We start from the raw sequence: 20451 nt of genomic DNA, 5'->3' as shown, positions 1-20451 counted from the left end.
AATTTCGAATATATCTCATTGCTTCACCTTTAATCATGCCGTGAAAGCACAAATTTGGGTGATACAAATCTCTGGAAAGATATTGGAATGTGTCACAGGGTTTGCTGAAACATTTCACAGTGTCAACACCCTGTAGGCCTATTATAAATATTTTTTTCATAGCTCCATACTCCGTTGGTGAAATCAATATTCTATTGTTGACATAGATAAAGAAAGTTTATATAGGCCTATGCATTGTGAAATACACGTGTGATCGAATATTCAATACAAGCACCTGGATTTTAGGTGAATGGGCTATTTGTGTTCCTTTATATAATTGTAATTCTCACAATTAAATATATCACAATTTTAACTTACGATTTAAAAATCGTTACCCCAAAAATGCAGTAAAAATGTATCCAGAGCCAACAGCAATGGTCGCTAATTAGTGTATTTAATTTCAAGTTAGTGTATCATAACAAAACCCGGGGTTTACCTCAAAACAAATCGAATTTCCTTGTAACTAATAGCAACACCATATGGGATACTAGAGCATGCGCAAATCGTAATAATTTGTAGAATAGAACTTGGTGGTATCTTACATGATAGTCGTACTATGCTTAGCCTGAGTCGCTCGGCCTATCTCGAACAAAATCGCCATGCGTAGCTATTGAAAAACGAGAGGCCTCGAGGATTCGCCGTATACTATATCACGGCAATTTTTGACACGAATAGGGATGATGACGCTATGATCTAGAACCTGTGTGTTTTGGAATCTTTCACCTTTGAAATCTTCTGAATGTTTAGGCCTAAGGTTGGTCTTAACCCTGGAATTACAGACACATTTGGGCTTCATAACATCATAACTGCTTATAATTGTTGAAGTATATACATAGGCCTATTTAGAATACATATTGATGAAGTTCATTTGTGAGGTTGGGCAAAAATACTAATTTTTGGAGAAAATTCCGAAACTTTTTTTTTTAACTTTGACCAACTTTGAGAAATTTACACCAATTGAGGTGCTAATTTTCCCAAAAATCATAAAAAGCCTGATTTTGTCCCAAATTTCAAATATTTTTGGTGAAGTTGATCAAAATTTAAAAAAAATTAAAAAACGGGACATTATTTTTATCTAGTTTTAAAAAAAAAATACAAAAAAAATACAGTGACTCAAAGATTTGTTACGTGGTCCGAAAAAATTGGGCCAAAAACCTGTTTTTTTTTTTTGGTTTTTTTTTTTTTTTTTCCTCCAAAAATGAGCATCATTTGCTCAAATTTGACCTCTTGACAGATTCATAGAAACTTCAATTCTTTTAGGGTGCTGTATACGGGGGAAAAGGTTTGCACAAGAGTGAAGAGTGTATGATGATCAGAAACATCCGCAGCTAGTAATTTTGGCAAAGAACAACAAAATTTCACCCAAATCACACATTATGGCTATCATGCGACCAGTAGGCCTATAATGCAAACAGTCCCAATTTTTTGGCACTTCGTGCATTTGGGTAATTGTGATACCCGTTGTGATATAAAATTGGATTGATTGAGCCCATATTTATGGTCGAGCTATGAGTTTTAAAATATTGGACGAGACGTAGTCGAGTCCAATATTTTAAAACTCATAGCGAGACCAATAAATATTGGACGTATTAAAAGGGCATTTCGTGATCCACAGCCTCATCTCCCCACTTTTCTCAAAAAAAGTTGAGGTTTTTATACCACTGGAAACCTCTGGCTACATAATGTTTATGTACAAAATATTTCTTGCAGATTAATTCGTTTAGCAAAGATATCGTGAAATTTGAATTTCGTTCTGGTGCACCAGAACGAAATTACAACGCATTGTCTATGGAGCAGTGTATATTACACATAGGCCTAATCATGCATAACTCGGAAAAGCAATATCGGAATCAACTGAAATTTTGGAAATAAGCTGTTTTCGTGGATATGTACTGAAAAATGTCATAAAAAGAGGATGCTAGGATCACGAAATACTCCTTTAAAGCATCCAATTTTATCATTATTATGTTTCGGATCCAATGATTTTCACACACTTGGATTCATCAAAACATAATAATGACCGGATGTTCCGCGTTTCGTTTTTGGTTTACTGCAACGTGCACGAAGTGGACCGTCCGTGCAAAAAAATGGGGATTTACAATAAAGTTGATGTATGAACCTATGAAGTATGATTCACTAAGTGGCGTGTGCCCCCCAGCCATTTGCCATGCACAGATTTCGAGATGTGTGACAGGGTCTGATGTGTGAGACACCCTATATGCAATTAGTTGAACTGGATCATATGCTCACCCCTATTTTCATCTTTGGTATCACCAACATTGGGTCGCGAAATATGACAGGTCGACACGACAAGGAGGTTGGGGCCCATGAACCTTGAATTTATTTCACCCATTGAACAGAAGCAGACACAATTTTCTTGAGATCTGACAGGATCTATGAAGTGCCAAAGGTATGTAGACTGACAAAATCCAGTTTAAATGTTTCTTATAAGTTGCTTTTTTGTGCAAGTATAGATTTATAAATGTAAACAACGCAAATGCTCTGGCGTATGTAGGTTGGATATTAATTCCTAAAATGTTTAATCCACTCTTATAATAGGGATGACATTAATGATGTGCAAATCAAATGATAGCAATAACTTGATTTGTGATTCCTTTGCATTTCTTCTTTACTTTGCATAATATGCCGGTGAGGAAATCAATCAAAAGGCCTTCTTTTCACCCCGGAAGATTGCAATGCAGCCAGTCATTCCAAATTTACCAACATTGCCATTCTCGCCGCATCGAGGGGCGTGCGTCGTCTCAGTGACCTTTGTGCTTGTTATGGGTGCTCTTTCCTCACAGATTATCAGAACCATGGCGTGGAAAGCTCACGGTAAAAATCACGATGAATTGATGGCTCAGCTCAAACGTAAGTTGTTTATCAGTACAAGAACATAGTTGGTTAGGTATTAGACTAAGATAGAACGTGTAATACATGTTAGTTTTGTTGCTAATGTGCCTAAAACTTGAGACTTCGGACGTGCACATAATTTCTCATGCATTGCCTGCATGGCATGCATGTCCTGCATTAATCTGCTCTGCTAGTCCTGCCAGCAAGACTTCAGTCTTTATCATAAACATAATGACATTTACAGACCTGAAGTCTTGCAGCGCAGGGGTAGCGCTACGGTTGCTTTTTGGGGTCCCGGACCCACCAAAATAGAGTTTGGACCCCTTTTAAATTTTCTGCAAGTTCAGGGGTCCCTGGAGACCCCGTTTTTCAATCTAGCGCTATTGCAGACCTAGACATAGGCTACTATTTATGCTGCATTTGTGCAACTAGGACTCACCAAACTCTACTCCGGACCCCCTACTTTTTAATTTTCTGCAAGTTCGGGGGTCCCTGCGGACACTGGAGTGTTTTAATAGTTCTAGTGCTACCCCTGTTGCAGCGATACAACATAGGGAATTAGGATGCACGTCTGTGCGTTTAAGAAATCCAAACTTCAAGCATCAAGAAATATACCTCAAGTGTATTTGTCAGTTTTACCTCAGAGATGCTGTAGACCCTCTCTACACAGTGTAGAAACATCACAAGTAGAATGCTGCTCAATATCATAAATCCAAATCATGAAAATTAAGACATTTTGCAGAGCAATATTTTGACCACTTTTTGCACTAAGTAAATTACTCCCATGAAGATTGCAGGTTTTGCCAACTCAGGGAATTTTGAACCCACCCAAAAGATGAGATCAATGTAGATCAATTACCTCAACTTTGTGAGTACATGTATAGACTAGTACAGTGGGATTAAAATCATCCACACACGCCCAAACCCTGGTACAATGGGATTAAAATCATCAGTGCATGCCCAAACTGTCCTTGAGAGAGTTCCTCAGCTACATGCCCAAAATGAACCCACATATTGTGATGTTTCTTATTTGTGGAACAGATATCAATAGAGTGCACTGTAACTTGGTATGCCGAGTTACAGTTACTGGAACTACATCTCTGCAAGTGCAAGTCCCAAGGCTGCACTGTATCTGAGCACTCACTGCACTGTGTACTGCTACAGCAAAGCATTCAAGCGAGGTCAGGCTAGCATGGGCTGCACTGGGGGGGGGGGGGCAAGACAGGCAAAGACAAGGTGCATGCATGCATGCATTAAGCTGATGAAAAAGTGACTCTAATGTAGGCTCTGCGTTTAGTTCAAATTATAGTAGGAATTCCAATTGAATGAACGCAGCATTCAACAGCTGTACTCGATTCAACCGTGATCGTATATCGCGTATTTCAAAACTACAACGCACGACCTTGGATACAGTGCTAACCAATCACGAGTGTGTTGGCATGGTTGGATTCACTTCCGCGTTACTCACGCATAGGCACACACGCTAGTGTACATTGCGAAGTGTACGTCACGCTATTGAAAGCTGCGTTCATTCAATTGGAATTCTCACTAGTACATTGTAGAGCGTCAAGCCGATCGATCAATACCTACCCTACATCAGTACATATACATGTATCATTGCATTTGCAATACAATGACACTTTTTTCACTAAAGTGCCAAATAGCATTTGGTGTAACAGTTTAGACAGCAACCATGTACTTTAGGATTGTTACCATTTCTAAAAGTTATAGTTGACTTTACAAAAGTCTTCGACACTGTACGAAAGCCTTCGACACTGTGCCCCACCATCAACTTCTTCATAAGCTCAAGCATCATGGAATCAACGACCAACTGCTCAAATGGATATCCAGTTTTCTCATAGGACGCTCACAGAGAGTGATGCTGGACAGACGACAATCATCTGCAGTGACCGTAGACTCAGGAGTCCCTCAAGGAATGGTACTAGGACCCCTTGTATTACTTTTATACATCAACGACCTGCCAGATTGCATCACTTCATCAACACGTTTATTTGCAGACGACGCTCTAGTTTACCGGACTATTTCCTCACCGACAGACTCCAAGACACTGCAAGACGACCTGGACAGACTAACTACATGGCAACAAGATTGACAAATGCAGTTTAACCCCAGCAAATGTTATGTAATGCATGTTACCAACTCCCGTAACCCTAAACATCAAGACTACAAGTTGTGCAACCAAACACTTGCGGTGGTGAAGTCTCATCCTTATCTTGGCGTCCACCTCCAAGATGACTTGGGCTGGAATTCACATATCGGACACACGACCTCTAAAGCTCGTCGTATGCAGGGATTCATTAGCCGCAACCTGTATTCCTGTCCACAGAAACTCAAAGAAACAGCTTATTTAAGACCACATGTTGAATTTGCATGCACAGTCTGGGATCCGTATCAGAAAAACCACAAGACCAAAGTTGAAAGGGTCCAGCGCAACGCAGCCCGGTTCGTAAAATCCAACTACGAACGCACCAAGGGAACAGTGACAAACCTCCTCAAAGATCTCGGGTGGCAATCACTAGAGGACAGAAGAAGAACAGCCAGATTGACCCTCATGTACAAGATTACCAACGATGAGGTGGACATCCCCAGTGATCGCTACCTGACACCAGTAACCCGTCCCCTCGTCGCAACAACACAAAAAGTTATCAACAACATCAAACCCGTCTAAGCAGTCACAACTAATCTTTTTCCCCAAGAACTATAATTGATTGAAATTCCCTACAGGAAGACATTGTAAATGCACCATCTGTTAATGCCTTCAAAGGTCACCTATACCAATAAACAGCAATAACCCCCGCACAAGCTTGGCTTTAATACTCCTTGGAGTCCAGCCAATATATGAACTGAAGCTGAAGCTAGTTATTAAGGACCTCATCATGTCATTGAAAACATTGTTTAAAAGGTACAATCCCAAAGGTTACAAATTTATGTCCCCGTCGACTTTAGAGAATGCTTCCTTACCATATCCGCTTGTAGATTAGTTTCAGAGACTTGACTTGTTTAAAATATACTTTTTGTGTGTCTTTATTACCTTGATTACATGTAGATCATGGTTTAGTGAAGACTGAGCGGATTTTTGAAGCTATGGCTGCTGTAGACAGAAAACATTACAGTAGACACAATCCATACACAGACTCACCACAAAGTATTGGTAAGTGACAAATTAGTCATACTATTGAAAAACTATTGTATGGCTGTGGCTAATCAAACATTTTGAAACGTTCATACCGTAACCACTCAGTATTTAAGCCCACCCCCTAGACGGCAGATTTCACTTGAAAATGAGGGTGGGCTTATAACCGAGGAAGGGCTAGTGCTTGAATTTAAAAATAAGAACAACCCCCCCCCCAATTTGTGTATGTCCAATGTACCAGTAATTTCTATCATCTAGGTCAACTTAAAATAATAAGTGTGGAATGTTAATTAACTTAATTATCAACTGATACTTTTTTATATTTGTTCTTAAATGAGAGCAAAGCATTGATTTGATTTAAGAACTTGGCCTAAACTTAGTACTGGGCTTATGCCTGAGTGCACCCTTGTTCCCAGAATGTTTTGAAAAATAGGGGGTGGGCTTATAGCCGAAGGTGGGCTTATAGTCTTATACCCGGGTGGTTACGGTAATAGCAATTGTACATTATAAACTGATGCTGTTCTAATAAAAATAAAAATCTGGAACTAGTTGAAAGGGTGAGGTGAAGGAAGTGAAGTTCCAGAAACCAAGGCACTCCGTGCACATGTAGAGTGCTAAAAGAATGTAAATTGTTTATTTGTTTGCTTATTTGCCTGTTGTTTTGTTTGTTCTCAAGAGTGTCCATCTTTTTCATTCATTCATTCTCTCAGGTTATGCAGCTACAATAAGTGCGCCACATATGGTAAGTATTTATAATGGGCTATTCGAGTTGAAATCCATACACCCCTTATATACATACATCGTCGTTGGGCAGGAAAAACCGCCTATGTACTTTTGGCCCCTGAACTTGTTTAAAACAAAACTGCCAATAGGTTACATTAAAGTTTTTTCTTTAAACATGTTCAGGGGCCAATGACACATAGGAGGTTTTTCCTGCCCAACGACAACATGTATCTATGAAACAAAACTAACTATGTTTATTGGACTTAATCTGTCTTTTGATTTGCTGTAGAAGTAGTTACGTAACCGGATTAATTACCATATCATTGGGCGAACACTTATCTTTGAATGTATTGCCCTGCACTATAAGCAGGTTGCCATATAACATGAAAGTACACATATCAAGAATATGTGAATTGGGCTATACAATTATGAAAGTTGCAAAATACTGTAATACTAGAATTCTTTTCATTAGACCGTGATAAATGTTCCAGCAGCTAGTTATCAAAATTATGATGAATATTTGCACATAAATAATAGGTAACAAGTTTTAAATTGCATTCATGTTTTACTAATGTCAATATTGGCTTATTTTTTTCAGCATGCTCATGCTTTAGAGTTACTGAAAGACAGACTGACTGAAGGGAAAAAAGCATTAGATGTTGGCTCAGGCAGTGGTTATCTCACAGCTTGTATGGGGTTATTGGTAAGTATACTCCACTCTACAGGCTCAGAATTGCGGTGAGAATCCGCGAATCGATTCTCGCAAAGATTCACGTAAACACATTTGAGTGAATTTGATTCCCGCAAACTTTTGTAGTTTACACAGAAGTTGATTTGCAAGAATCGAATGATTCCCGCAAATTTATTCTGCAAGAATCAAGATTGATTCTCGCACCATGAAACGAAATTCTGACCCTGCTCTATCTAAACAAAATTCTGCCTAATTATACAGATGATAATACTGCTATGATATGGCTTACCACAAATCCCCTTTGAGGCAGTGACCAATTAACAGCCCTCTTGGCATACAAGCCCAGTGATCACTGACCAGTCATATTGTATGCATACATATAATATAGAGATGTGCAGAACATGGCATGGCAGCTACACATGGCAGCTATTGCAGCAATTGTACTTACCCACTTCTGGCACTGAGCAGTCGCTAGTCAAGAATTCTAATAACTTATTATCCAGATGTGGTCAACTAGGATATTCATCCCCTGACATACATGTTGCACCCTCAGTACAAATGACCATACAAGGATGTGCCACAAACAGGGGTCACATTTTTGGTCATATTGGTATATCAAGAACCCCCTTTTTATAGGCCAACTTTTTCACATTTTTTTCCCAGAAAATAGCTCAATTTTGCCCAAATTTTGCTCTGTAGCCAAAATGTGTAAAATTTGCCAAATATTTGAAGAAAAGTTATAAAAACTCTGGCAATTTGTGTTAAATTTGGCCAAAAATTTGGACTTTAGCCTACAATGTGTTAAAATGTCTTGAGTAAATTGGTATAGCATGGGTTCACTGTTAGATTCTCAGCGGCAGCTCCCTCAGCTACTCAAACCAAATTTTAGTTGCCTCTGGGACAACAAGTTGGGGACCATAAAGAAGCTCTGTGAACCATTATGCTTGTCTCTGGAGACTGACATGAAAATTTGTCTTCAGTGTCTTAACCCCATGAGAACTACTTGCCGATTGGCCAAAAAGAAGTTTTCATTATCAATTGGACCAATCAGCAACATTGTTAGAATAATTTCACCACACACAAAAATTGATTGGTGATTAAGGGATCCAAAATGAGCGTTTATTGCGTTTCGACAGTATTTTTTTGGGACATGAGAGCACTTCAGACCTATCGAATTGCATTCTGAATACGAAGCATGTCTTTCTGATATCAAATAATTTTCATTTTTTTAAATTACAATATAATACAAATTTTATGACAAATTATAAAAATTTGATATTTTTCAAATTTTTGATATATAACAGTCCTCGAAGGAAATTATATAAATCTAATGATATATTCTTAAAGTGTATGTAGCAGGGAGGAAAAGCCGACGGTCAATTGAAAATTTTGACCTTTCATATTGAAGATATGGATTTTTTTCCCAAAAAGACCTAATTTTTTTTTGGTGTTTTGGGAAAAAAATCCATATCTTCAATACTGAAAGGTCAAAATTTTCAATTGATCGTCGGCTTTTCATCCCACCTACATACACTTTAAGTATAAATCATCAGATTTATAAAGTTTACTTCAAGTACTGTTAAATATCAAAAATATCAATTTTAATGATTTGCCATAAAATGTGTATTAAATTGGGAATTTTAAAAAATCAAAATTATTTGATATCAGAATGACATTCTTCATATTCAGAATGCAATTCGATATGTCTGATGTGCTCTAATGTCCCAAAATAAATACTGTCCAAACGTTCATACCCCAGCCCTTAAAGTGAAGATATCATGTAATTGACCAATCAGTGGCAATGTTAGATCAGCAGGTAGTGCTCAGGGGGTTAACTAGCCACCTATCATCTACCTGTCTTGGTTCAAGAAAGAAAGAAATTTGTGATTATTGTCTTGCTTATTCCCCTACTTTGAAAAAATAGAGCAGGAAGCTGTACAAACACCTAAAACCTGGGACCTAAAACAACCAAGGTTCCCTGACTGGGAAAGGTGGGTGCATGGCAGTGTGTCAGGCAGCCACCCATCTACCCATCATCTTCCAATTGTGGTTTTCCCTAGACAAGCAAAATAAATGACTTTGGTGCTAAACTGAGAAAGTACCTTAAATTCATAAGAAGTTCCATTGATGTATAACTTACTATACACACATATGAACTTCATGAGCTGATAACATAAACAAGACTTAAAATATTGGGCTATTCCAAAAACAATTTCCATGGAAGGCATGATCTTACTCACCCTACAGAGAGTGTAAATTTTAAATGGAGTTACCTGAATTGGTGACTCCGTTTGAAATCGACACGCCTTGTGTGGGAGATTAAGGTCATATTTTTGATAGGGGGTATATGGATTTCAACTGGAATAACCCTTTGTAAAGTATCTTGTTGTTGTTTTTCATATTTTTTACAGGTTGGTAAAACTGGCAAAGTAGTGGGTATAGATCATATTAAAGAACTTGTAGATTTTTCACGAGATAATTTACAGAAAGATCATCCAGAACTGTTGGAATCGGGCCAAGTTGAATTAATAGGTAAGTTACGTTGCTGTACTGAATATTCTGTTTAGTATTTTGGTTTTTTTTGCCCATCAAAGGAGCGACTTATTCAAAATATCAAATATCTTCTTAATCTGTTACAAATAATGTTCTTTTAGATATCGAAGACAATAATATAATAATAATCTTTTTTTATTGAGGGTAATTCCACTTCAGTGTCAAGCACTGCTTTCCAAGCAGGCCCTCATACAATTATAAATAATGTAAAGTACATAAATTGATAAACGGTAAATACACATGATAAATCAAAAGCATAATATTGGTTACATATGGCAAAGATTATACAAAATACAAACTAAAGTTAAGATGTTCTTATAAAAGTACAATTTATAAGGGAATAGAAATACAAGTTATTTAGCAGAAATATTTGTTTGCACTTTAAATTGATACAAAGACATATTATTTAATTCTTTGCGGATTTGAGGTGCAATTCCATTCCAAGTATTAGCAGCTCTGACATGGAATGTACGCTTGCCTGAATTTGAATTACATTTTGGTACAACCAAAGTGTTTATGTGACAATGTAGGGACATAAGGCCAATTTTTTTTTTTTTAAAGGCTTGTCTCAAAAGACAGCACACATAGCTTTTAAAAATTCAATTATGGCATATTCTTTTTGTTTCCATGTTTTGATGATTTATTTCATTCAGAATTAATTTATTTAGACTGGCCCAAAAACTTAGTCAAGAATGAGGAGTGGACTCGTAGTTCATAGCCTTTTTATTTAAAAAAAGAGTGCCCTATGTAGGGTATTTTATTTTCTGAGACAAACTTTTTATTGCCCAAGTGACAGTGATAATTGGTAATGAAAAATGTTTCTGCGCCTTTCATTTGAGTCCTTGTAATCTCTTTTCTCTTTAGGGGCTGTACAACAATTATGAAGGGGTGCAATTCTAAGATTTTGGGAAAAATGGTAGTCTGATTTCATTGCCACTGATTTGTGATAAATGTATATAAATAAATGTTGTTTTTCACAGTTGGTGATGGTAGACAAGGTCATCTACCTGAAGCTCCATATGATGCTATCCATGTTGGAGCAGCAGCACCAATCCTCCCACCCGCTGTAAGTACAAGATCTCACATGCAACAGACAGACACAGCCACATCCCCCCACACACCTGATATTGGTACTATCAATCTAAGGCCAGAGGTCATCTGACATGCTTATGCAATAACTTAAGTTAACTCTCACCATGTGGATATCGATTGCAAGTTTCAATTTTTTTTTCTTTAAAAATTGTACATTTTCATGACCATATTTGGAATCAGCATGAAAAATGAATTAAAATGAGTACAAACAAGCCTATTAATGGTTCAGTGGTTCTTGAGATACCAGACTTTTAATTTTGAGGCCTATAGCTAGCACACAGATCATTAACTATTGATAATTTATGTATTTCTATAATGTATTAAATTTCAGCTTGTTGAACAACTGAAGCCTGGCGGCAGACTAATTATCCCTGTAGGCCCACAAGGAGCCAATCAGATGCTGGAACAGTACGACAAAAACGAAGATGGATCTGTGACGAAATCTAGTTTAATGGGAGTCGTGTATGTACCGCTAACAAATAAGGATTCACAATGGCCTGGAAGGTGGTAATCTTGTTTGTTTGTACATAGTTATGTAATTTAATATGATATTACCATTATTTGAACTGCTAGGTATTTGTGTGCGAAAGTCATTGGATCCTGGTTGGTGCAGTTGGATTTGTAGATTACAGGTTATGCAGTACAGGATTCTGAGCTTCTATACCAGTTAAATCCATACACCCTCTAAGGAAGACACAACCTTGATCTTCCACACACGGAGTGTGAATTTCAAATGGTGTACCCTGAATGAGTGACTCCATTTGAAAGCTATACCTCCTGTGTGGGAGATGAAGGTCATGTCTTCCATAGGGGTGTATGGATTTCAACTGAAATACTGAGTCCAATTGGCTAAAGTGTTTGAGGTTTATGGTTACCGTATTTCGTCAAATAGTCACCCCCCCTCAAATAAACGTCCCCCACCACTTTTTTCAACCAAGATGTTTCAAAAATGCCGATATTTCCATGCTATCTTATGTAGTAAGCTTACCAAGTTGCCCACATGGTAGATAATAGTATCAATAATTGTCGAAAATCTGGATTGGAAACCCGGAAATGAACCAGAAGTCAGTGTTTCTAGTTCATATTTCGTCATTTTAGCGTTTTTTATCGTTTAAAATTGACCTTGAATAAACGCCCCCCCCTTGGGAAAATGTAACGCCCCTAGGGCGCTTATTTGACAAAATACGGTATGTGTAATGGTGATTCTTCCAAGGTTTAAACATTGGTAGACAAAATGAAATGGGACAAAACGAGGTGAAATAATTTACAATCTTTCTAAGTTTAGTCGTTTATGTTCATATGGTGTGTGGGTGTGTTCACTCCATCAAGCCTGGCACAGTGACTTTAGCTGCAAATTATCCAATAAGAAATTTGCTTAGCAACTCATGATAAAATACCAAATTATGCTTGAACATACTTGTATGTATTGTATATGTTATTGTTTATATTCTAACTAGTAAGAAACTCCTTGACTTTTTCTGATTCTTGAACGCAAACATGTCGGTATTAAAAATCAGAGAATAGGATAGAGATTCTTACTATTAAATTCCACCTGAACATTATATGTTCGATCAATACGTAATTTAGTTTCATCGTCATATACAGGAAATGTGACTTTAGTGTCAAAAGAACCATGCTGTTTTCAAAACTGTACCTGTGTCTCTTGTCTTCAAATTGCACACTTAGCGAAAAAAAGACGTTATTCGTACATTACATATAGGCCCTATAAATGATTCCTGTCATCCAGAACATTTAGGTGTTGCCAGGGTAGAGGATACCTCAAGTTCATTTTTATATGAGTTCAGTTGGTAAGGATGAGATGGTCAAGGGTAAGAGGGTGAGATGGCCAAGTGGTCTTTAAAAGGTGTTACGATGTCAACTGGAAGAACACAATTTGCAAGAGTTCCAGGCCTTGGTGTCTTCCGCTCCCAAAATTATATTCAGTTATTTGTGAAGTTAATTTAGGTAGTGTATGCCCAGCATCTCATGGCACGTAAGTCAAGTAAAATTGTCGGTCTTGTATACAGAAGAGTCATCCTTGTGCATGAGCACATTACGTTGTTCGCAGCTGTTCGAAAAGAGAAAGGGGACCACACCTAGTTTTGATACTTGTAGTCTGCCCTCAAGGTTCCAGAGGACAAGCTGGACTTAATACCATGTATATGGTATACTCAAGAATTCCAGAAGTAGAAGGATAACAACTTAATGTAAATGATTTCAGTAATATTCACCCAGTAGATTCCAATTATAAGTTTATGGATGACAAAAAAAATGTGAATATCTGCCTGCAGTAACGAAAGACAGAATCCTTTTAAAGAGGTAGCCCCACCAGAAGCAGTTCTTTGGGGATGAACTAAACCTGCCTGGTTATCAAATTAATCAGTGACGATGTTATCTCAGAATTTATGTTGGAATGTATGTTTTGTTGCTATGGCAGGATAACAGGGAAGGTCATTAAAGTGCTTGTGAATGGGTTTTTTGCTCTTGGCGGACTGTCACTAGTCTTTTGGAGGTACTTATTGCTGTGCATAGATTAACCCCCCTACATGCATTATGCAATCTTTCATACATAAATAGTATACAAATATATACTGCCATGAGAGGTTCTGGTTAAAACTATGGGCCCGAGGTGAGATCAATAGTACTATTTTCCTGAGGGACCATAGTTTTAACCAGAACCTCGAATAAAGGCAGTATATATTTGTTTTATATACTTCATTAACATATTCTTTGTTCGTTGATTGGTTAAAAGATTTTCTTGAGAAAAAATTAAAAGATTTAGTGAAAACTTACCAGCCATTCCTGATGCTCTAGACCTTGACATTTCCTGCTTGCATCAAAATAGTTCAAGTCCAACAAACATGTTGATAAACAAAAGTTCCAACACCAACGGTAGTAATTAATGTTCCAACAGTAAAAATTCCAAGTCGCTTTCAACAAGTTTTAACAGTTTCGCAACTCCAACATATTGTTTAAATGTTTCAAAAGTTCCAACGTTAGCAATGTTCCAACAGTAAAAATTCCAAGTCGGTTTTGACAAGTTTTAACAGTTTCAATAATAACTCCAACATATTTACATTCTGGGTTTCATATATTTACTTGTTGTAAATATTGACCATACAACCATGGAAATTGAAGGCTGATGGATTCTGATTGCTCACATTGCAAACAGTGTTGCTGACATCCTGAAGCACATTGGGACTATTGGCTATGCTATTCATAATCTGGTCCACTTGGCTCAAACTCATAGGCTCTGTATCTTCAGAAGGCAAAATATCACCATCAGATGGACTTGATTTGTTAAGCTTTATTATCAGATGGACGTGGCATGATGAGCGTACTTCCAGATGAACCTGGATTGTTGAGCGTAGCTGATACTATGTCTGACATCTGCTCTTTTTTGCCCTCACTTGTACTTACATAGTGTTTGATGGAAGTCTCCGACCGGTGGCCAGATACCGTCATGATGTCACTGTTGACACAACCGGCATGATCAAGGAGAGTAACCGTAGTTGCTTGGAGGCAGTGGTTGGTATATACTTTTGTACAACCCGCAGCCATGCTGATCTTCTTCATCATGTTTTGTAGCGTGTCTCTGTCAAGAGGCGAATTTTCATACCATACACTGACATCTTATGTGACCATCTTCTTTGGTCGTTGCCACATCCATTGACATTGTGGATTCAACTTATCTAAGTACTTCTTCAAAGTTGCGACTGGGCCGCGAGGATTCCCCTGGATATCATACATTCTTCCGCCTTGGCTCGCGATGTCATCCATTGCATGGTTTTTAGTGCCAAAGTCTTTCAGACTGTAGAACTCCCTTCCGCTTTCTGCTTCTTTCTGTAACAGAAAGTCCTCGGAATTCATGACCCTCAAATTCTCCATACCTCTGTCTGTGAAATAGACAATGGTATCTATGAATACCTTGTTCTGTAAACCACTGGCTGTAGTTATATCTAGGCTAGCACTAGCTTGATTGCGATCCATATCGGGCTTGCTGACTGGTGGATGCTTGTTTACCACAGCTTTCCCTTGTTGTTTCAGTGTCACCAATAAAGCTTTGAATGGCTTGCTAGACACAGAAAACTCCTGACTCTTAACGATGTCTGCACCTCGCTGAGATAGAAAATTACGCTGTAAGCCGAATCGAATGGCTTGGATTGACTTCTTACTGTATAGCTTTCCTTGTTTATTCCTCACTCCAGCGTAAAATTTCGACAGAAGCACATCCAGAGCTGCATTGTCAAGGTCGGCATATTCGACGTCAGCCTGCTTGCAATAATCATCAAATACAGACACGCTGTATTTGATTTACTTCTTGGTGTTGTCGCTATTGGCACTTTCGATAAAACTGGCGAGTTCTTCATCATTAAATAGCTGAAATTGTGCTGGAGGTGTAGCCACGTCGTCGCTCGCCAGTTCTGTAGCATCCATGTTGATGATATTGTTTTGATTTTCGTGGGAAATGACCTCTGCTGATAGTCGTCTGCACCAAGGTCAAATTATGCTATCCACAGAGCTGTCATTGTACGCTTGCAGTTTGTATAGCTGTCGCCCAGGGTATGTCAGCAGGACAAAATATTCTCATAGTCAATGTCGCGGTTCAATGTTATACATGCTTTAATGTATTGCGACATTGGGCATGCTGCTATCCGTATATAGTAAATATTCAGAAATACTATTTACGGCTTGGATATACTATTCTACGGACGTAAATAGTACTTTTACACTTCCTCACAGAATAGTGTGTTTATTTTTGATCATGTGATCCACTTTTAACCAATCAATGAACAAGAATATATTAATGAAGTATATAATTATAAATATTTTAAATATTTTTAACTTGGCCTTTTGTTTGGGAAATGATCCGGCAATATTACAAAATCACTATAGATGTATAGTAGCAATTTGATCACGATATCCTGGTGTTAATGCATATAGCGAGAGTTCAGTGCAATAGGTGCCATGTGTAGATGAGCACAATATACTTTGTGTAAATTGCCAAATGTTCACAGGGCAGCTATTGCCCTTACCCACTTCTGGCACTGAGCAGTCAATTCGCCAGCGAAGTGGTTACATAACTCCTTGGGTACTGGATCACGCATCTTTTTGAATTGGTAGCACATGCCATAGACTTTGTGTTGCGATCATTTCGATCGTGGTGCAGAACTCCAAAGCGTGATCCAGTTGACATAGTGATAATCGGATTACACGTAACACTTCGCTGGCGAATAGTTTCTAACAGTATTCCTCAACAGACGTTTTCAGATCGAAAGATTTCAGAATACAGAGCCTGCTGTTTGTCTGTGATGGCCCAGTTTATAATATTTCGGGTCATCACACAGCTGTTGGGCACAACACTTGCGCATAGTTGGGCTTTCTCACTGGCGAGCACTTGTGTGAATTTACACCCACATATGGATGCTTGTATATGCTTTATTGCACCTGGTGCATGTGGCCTAGTTTTCCAAACATTTCCAATGTTGATTTGGTTGTGAATTTGTGATAGGGCTTTATGTGCAAGAAAGGTAGCATGTATTTAATTTTAAAATGTTATAATTCACAAAGGTTTTTTGTGTGTATCATTTAGATCTGCTGTACATGCAACTAGTTGAAATATTTGTCATAATTCCTTTTCATCCAATTTTCAGTTGACTTTTCCAAGTTAAGTTGTTAACACCTCAAGTTAGAGTCATGTCTTTTGTGAATTCTGTCAGACTACCTCTATTGGGGCAGTGGGGGATACACAAACCTATATGAGTATTTGAGGAGGATGGAATCAAGCAAATTGAGGTTTTGGTATATTGCAGTGTGTATCATGTCCATAACATAGGAAAATGATCAGGAGCATTAACAAAATTATGACAGGTCAAAGGATAGTATACTCTGCCATTAAAGTACAGAATATGGAGAAACTGGCAGGTAAAACTAATGCCTGCACTTTTATTATTCCTGGCATATCTAATTTGAAACACCACACCAACCAAACAAATCATTTTATACATGAAATGTACTAAACATGGAGAATTTTTTGCTCTTTCAAATGAAATGGGGGGAGGGGGGGGGGGCTTCTGGTGAACTTTTTTTTGCCTCGCATTCATGTATACTTGAGTTTGGTATAGGAATATCTATTGGAGTAGGGAAATAGGTTTTATTCTGATGATTCAATAAAAAGACTGGGTTGTGGAACCTCATAGGTCTGTATCTCACATTGTTTTGTAAATGAATTGCAGCACTATTTTTTGTGACATATGATTTTGTCAACTTTACAATTCATATGTCACAAATGCCACTTTGTCTGTGTCTTATTCACAGATATATCTCATCAATAAATAAATACTTGGCTAAGAAAAAGTAGCAGGCATCTGGCTGTGGATGGCAGTGTGAAGCTTGCACTGGTGAATGGTGTCCATGCAGAGAAACTAGTGTTGTACATGGGATTCAGATTCCTGTTTCATGGAGATGGGCTACAGTTTTGATGGGCATGTCCACAACTCTATCGTCACATTGGTGCAATTAAGAACAGCTAACTTTGGTTCATCAAGGTTTGTCTTTGTGTTACTCATGTTGAGGCAAATGTTGCTAGTGTATTTCTGGATCCTTTTCTAAATGGAAAACTGCGCTTATAAATGTCTTTTTCTACTCACAATACTCATGATTAGCCTATATCATACTAGGTAGTCGCAACAAGCTGTGTAGTCGAGTAGCCCCAGAGTGGCCAGCACACATAAAAGCTGACAAAACCCAGTGCATCTGGCAAATTTTGTATTAGTAGTACAACACTTGAATTGAGCCACAGAGGCATGCTGGAGAAGAGAGAAAGATTGAAAACCTTTATACAAACCATTCAAACCTATACCTATTCAATGTTCTGCTGTTCTCCAGCGTGCCTCTGTGGCTCAGTTGGTTAGAGCGTATTGCTAGTAGTTCGAAGGCCAATTCAAATCCAGCTAAATGCAAATCCGGCTAAATGCACTGGTGTTTTTTCTTTCAACGTTTATGTATGCTATCCACTCTGGGGAAAGATTTGTCACTGACAGCCTGTTTAGGCAAATGGTATTCTTATAAATTTCTGCCAGTTTTGATGTATTTAAATAGAATCACATGGAAAGTTTATTAGGTCCATATTATAGACAATCCCATTGTACACAGGTAGCATAAATTGAAGGTTGTAACTTGTATAGAAGTTGATTTAAGCCACAGTTTCTTATTTTGTTTTTCTTTGATTGTTTTTTTCCCCCACACTATGATGTTTGTGGTTTGTGATTAAATTTTTTTTAAATGAAGGCGACTGTGGTTTGTTTTTGAAGCTAAGCATGGTTCTTTTGCTGCTATCGGTTAAGTTTGAAAAAGGGCATGTGCAGTAATTGTTTGTTTGGTGTTACCATATGTTTGCTGTGTTTATAGCTGATGTGAAATCAATGTTCTTTAGCTTCATATTCAGGGATTATTTTGATGTTGAAAATGTTTAATTTGAGTCACTCTGATTGGACAACGAACGGAAAGTTGACTTGTTAAAAAGCTATAATTTGGGGCATTATTGTAAATGTCATGAAATTTTGATGGAATGTACTCCACGTTCAAATGTTTTAGAATGAGAGTTGCTATGAGATGGTATTATATTTTCAAGTTAAATCCGTAGCATATTTAATGTAAAAGAGAACAATATTTTTACTTCAGATTTTAGTATGGCATTAAATTGATTTGAGTGCCTTTTTGAAAACATGACCTTTATCTTCCTCACAGGGAGTGTGAATTCCAAATGGGGTTACCTGAATTGGTGATTCCATTTGAAATATTCACCCCCTGTGTGAGAGATTAAGGTCATGTTTTCCATGGAGGGCATATGGATTTCAACTGGAAGAGCCAAATGTACGAGGGGGTATCCAAAAGTTTTGAAATCACACAGAAGTGAAAGAGCTATATCAATGAAATTGTGTCAGTGTAATCACTGGTCCTTATGTACATTATGGTCCAAAAATGGTCTCATAAGTATGTTTACTTTCTTTACAGGTGGCGCTAGATGGACAGTATGCGCATAAACTTTTCATGATAAGATCCTCCACTTTCTTGAGTTTCTTCACTGTGGCCGCACCATCCGGAAGTGATGGACGTCCACTTCTTGGCTCATCTGTGAGGGACATGTGGCCAGTTTGGAAATTCCTTTTAAAAAAGCAACAGTGCCATATGATGGGCAATCATCACCGTAGATAGCTTTCATTTCATCATAAATTTTCTGAGTATTGTAGGCCTAACCCTTCAAATGCAGGAACTTAATCACGCTGCGTGCAGCAGTTTTCACCATCTTGCAAGTTATCGCCTACTGCCCATCTAAGCGCCACCTGTAAAGAAAGTAAACATACTTATGAGACCATTTTTGGACCATAATGTACATAAGGGCCAGTAATTACACTGACAAAATTTCATCGATATAGCTACTTCACTTCTGGGTGATTTCAAAAACTTTTGGATACCCCATTACTGGTCACGGAATGCCTGTATATAACTCATGCATGGTGGTTTAGGTTAGGTATAAATTCAGGGTTTCAGTTAGGTATTTAGGATAATAATAGCCTGGCCCCCCAACTCAACACAAAAGTTGGCATGAGAGTTACCAAATAGCGCGCAAAAGGGGTACTATTTTTACCAGTAGCGATGACCGTGAAATTGGCAAAATAGGGGGTATTTAATTTGGACTGTCCACAAACTTTGACAGTAATTTTATGTCAATATTTAGTGTCATTGAAAAGGGGTGTTTGAAGTTCTAGTCATTGAAAAGAGGTGTTTGAAATTCTAGTCATTGAAAACCACAAAAAAGGGGTTGTTTTTGGCCAAATTTTGTCCTCGATTTTGCATGAAAAAGGGGGTAAATTTGATGAAAAATCATTGCAAAGGGGGTCTTTGAAAGATTTGGAAACTCTCATGGTTGCCAACTTTTGTGTTGAGTTGGGGGCCGGGAATAATAGAATTGAAAATTAGAAAGGAGGCTTCATTTATTAAAGGAAAGTATAGTATTCTCAACTTAAGAGTTTTCAGAACGTAAATTGTTTAATGTAAATATGTTCGTGAATTTTCGCTAAAATAATCCCATTATGATTTTGCTTCACAGGAAAGATGAATTTTAATCTACAATAATGGACTCGATGTACAGATAATGTACATTCTTAAATCTAGTGATAATTTATTTGTTCAGATCACCCACTCTTTGTTTACCAACCAAGTAATGAATTGAGCTGCCTGATAATAAAACTTCTGTCATATTCCCTTATTTGATTTTGATATTAAAGGAAAAATACAATTGTGCATGGAAATTAAAGCTAACTTAAACAATATCTTTTACTTT

The 20451-nt window shown here is 37.7% G+C and overlaps 1 protein-coding gene across 5 annotated transcripts; it reads left to right on the top strand.

The window, feature by feature from the left end:
- The first annotated feature begins 2312 nt into the window (after positions 1 to 2312).
- On the top strand, positions 2313 to 20347 carry LOC140153722 (protein-L-isoaspartate(D-aspartate) O-methyltransferase-like). 5 transcript variants are annotated; one of them, XM_072176551.1, is made up of 9 exons: positions 2313 to 2449; positions 2709 to 2910; positions 5960 to 6064; positions 6757 to 6788; positions 7368 to 7472; positions 9872 to 9992; positions 10994 to 11079; positions 11437 to 11609; positions 17424 to 19436. In XM_072176551.1, the coding sequence occupies exons 2-9, from the start codon at positions 2736 to 2738 to the stop codon at positions 17464 to 17466; spliced, it is 840 nt and encodes a 279-aa protein (XP_072032652.1). In that variant the 5' UTR covers positions 2313 to 2449; positions 2709 to 2735; the 3' UTR covers positions 17467 to 19436. The 5 variants fall into 5 exon arrangements, 4 of the variants coding, with proteins under 4 accessions (XP_072032652.1, XP_072032651.1, XP_072032650.1 ...); XM_072176550.1 differs by having other exon boundaries at positions 2694 to 2910; XR_011859135.1 differs by lacking the exon at positions 2313 to 2449 and adding an exon at positions 20218 to 20347 and having other exon boundaries at positions 2490 to 2910; positions 17424 to 17653.
- Positions 20348 to 20451: the final 104 nt, after the last annotated feature.

This window comes from Amphiura filiformis, chromosome 5, assembly GCF_039555335.1.
Source record: "Amphiura filiformis chromosome 5, Afil_fr2py, whole genome shotgun sequence".
NCBI lineage: Eukaryota > Metazoa > Echinodermata > Ophiuroidea > Amphilepidida > Amphiuridae > Amphiura > Amphiura filiformis.
This window is presented reverse-complemented; position numbering and strand designations above follow the sequence as displayed.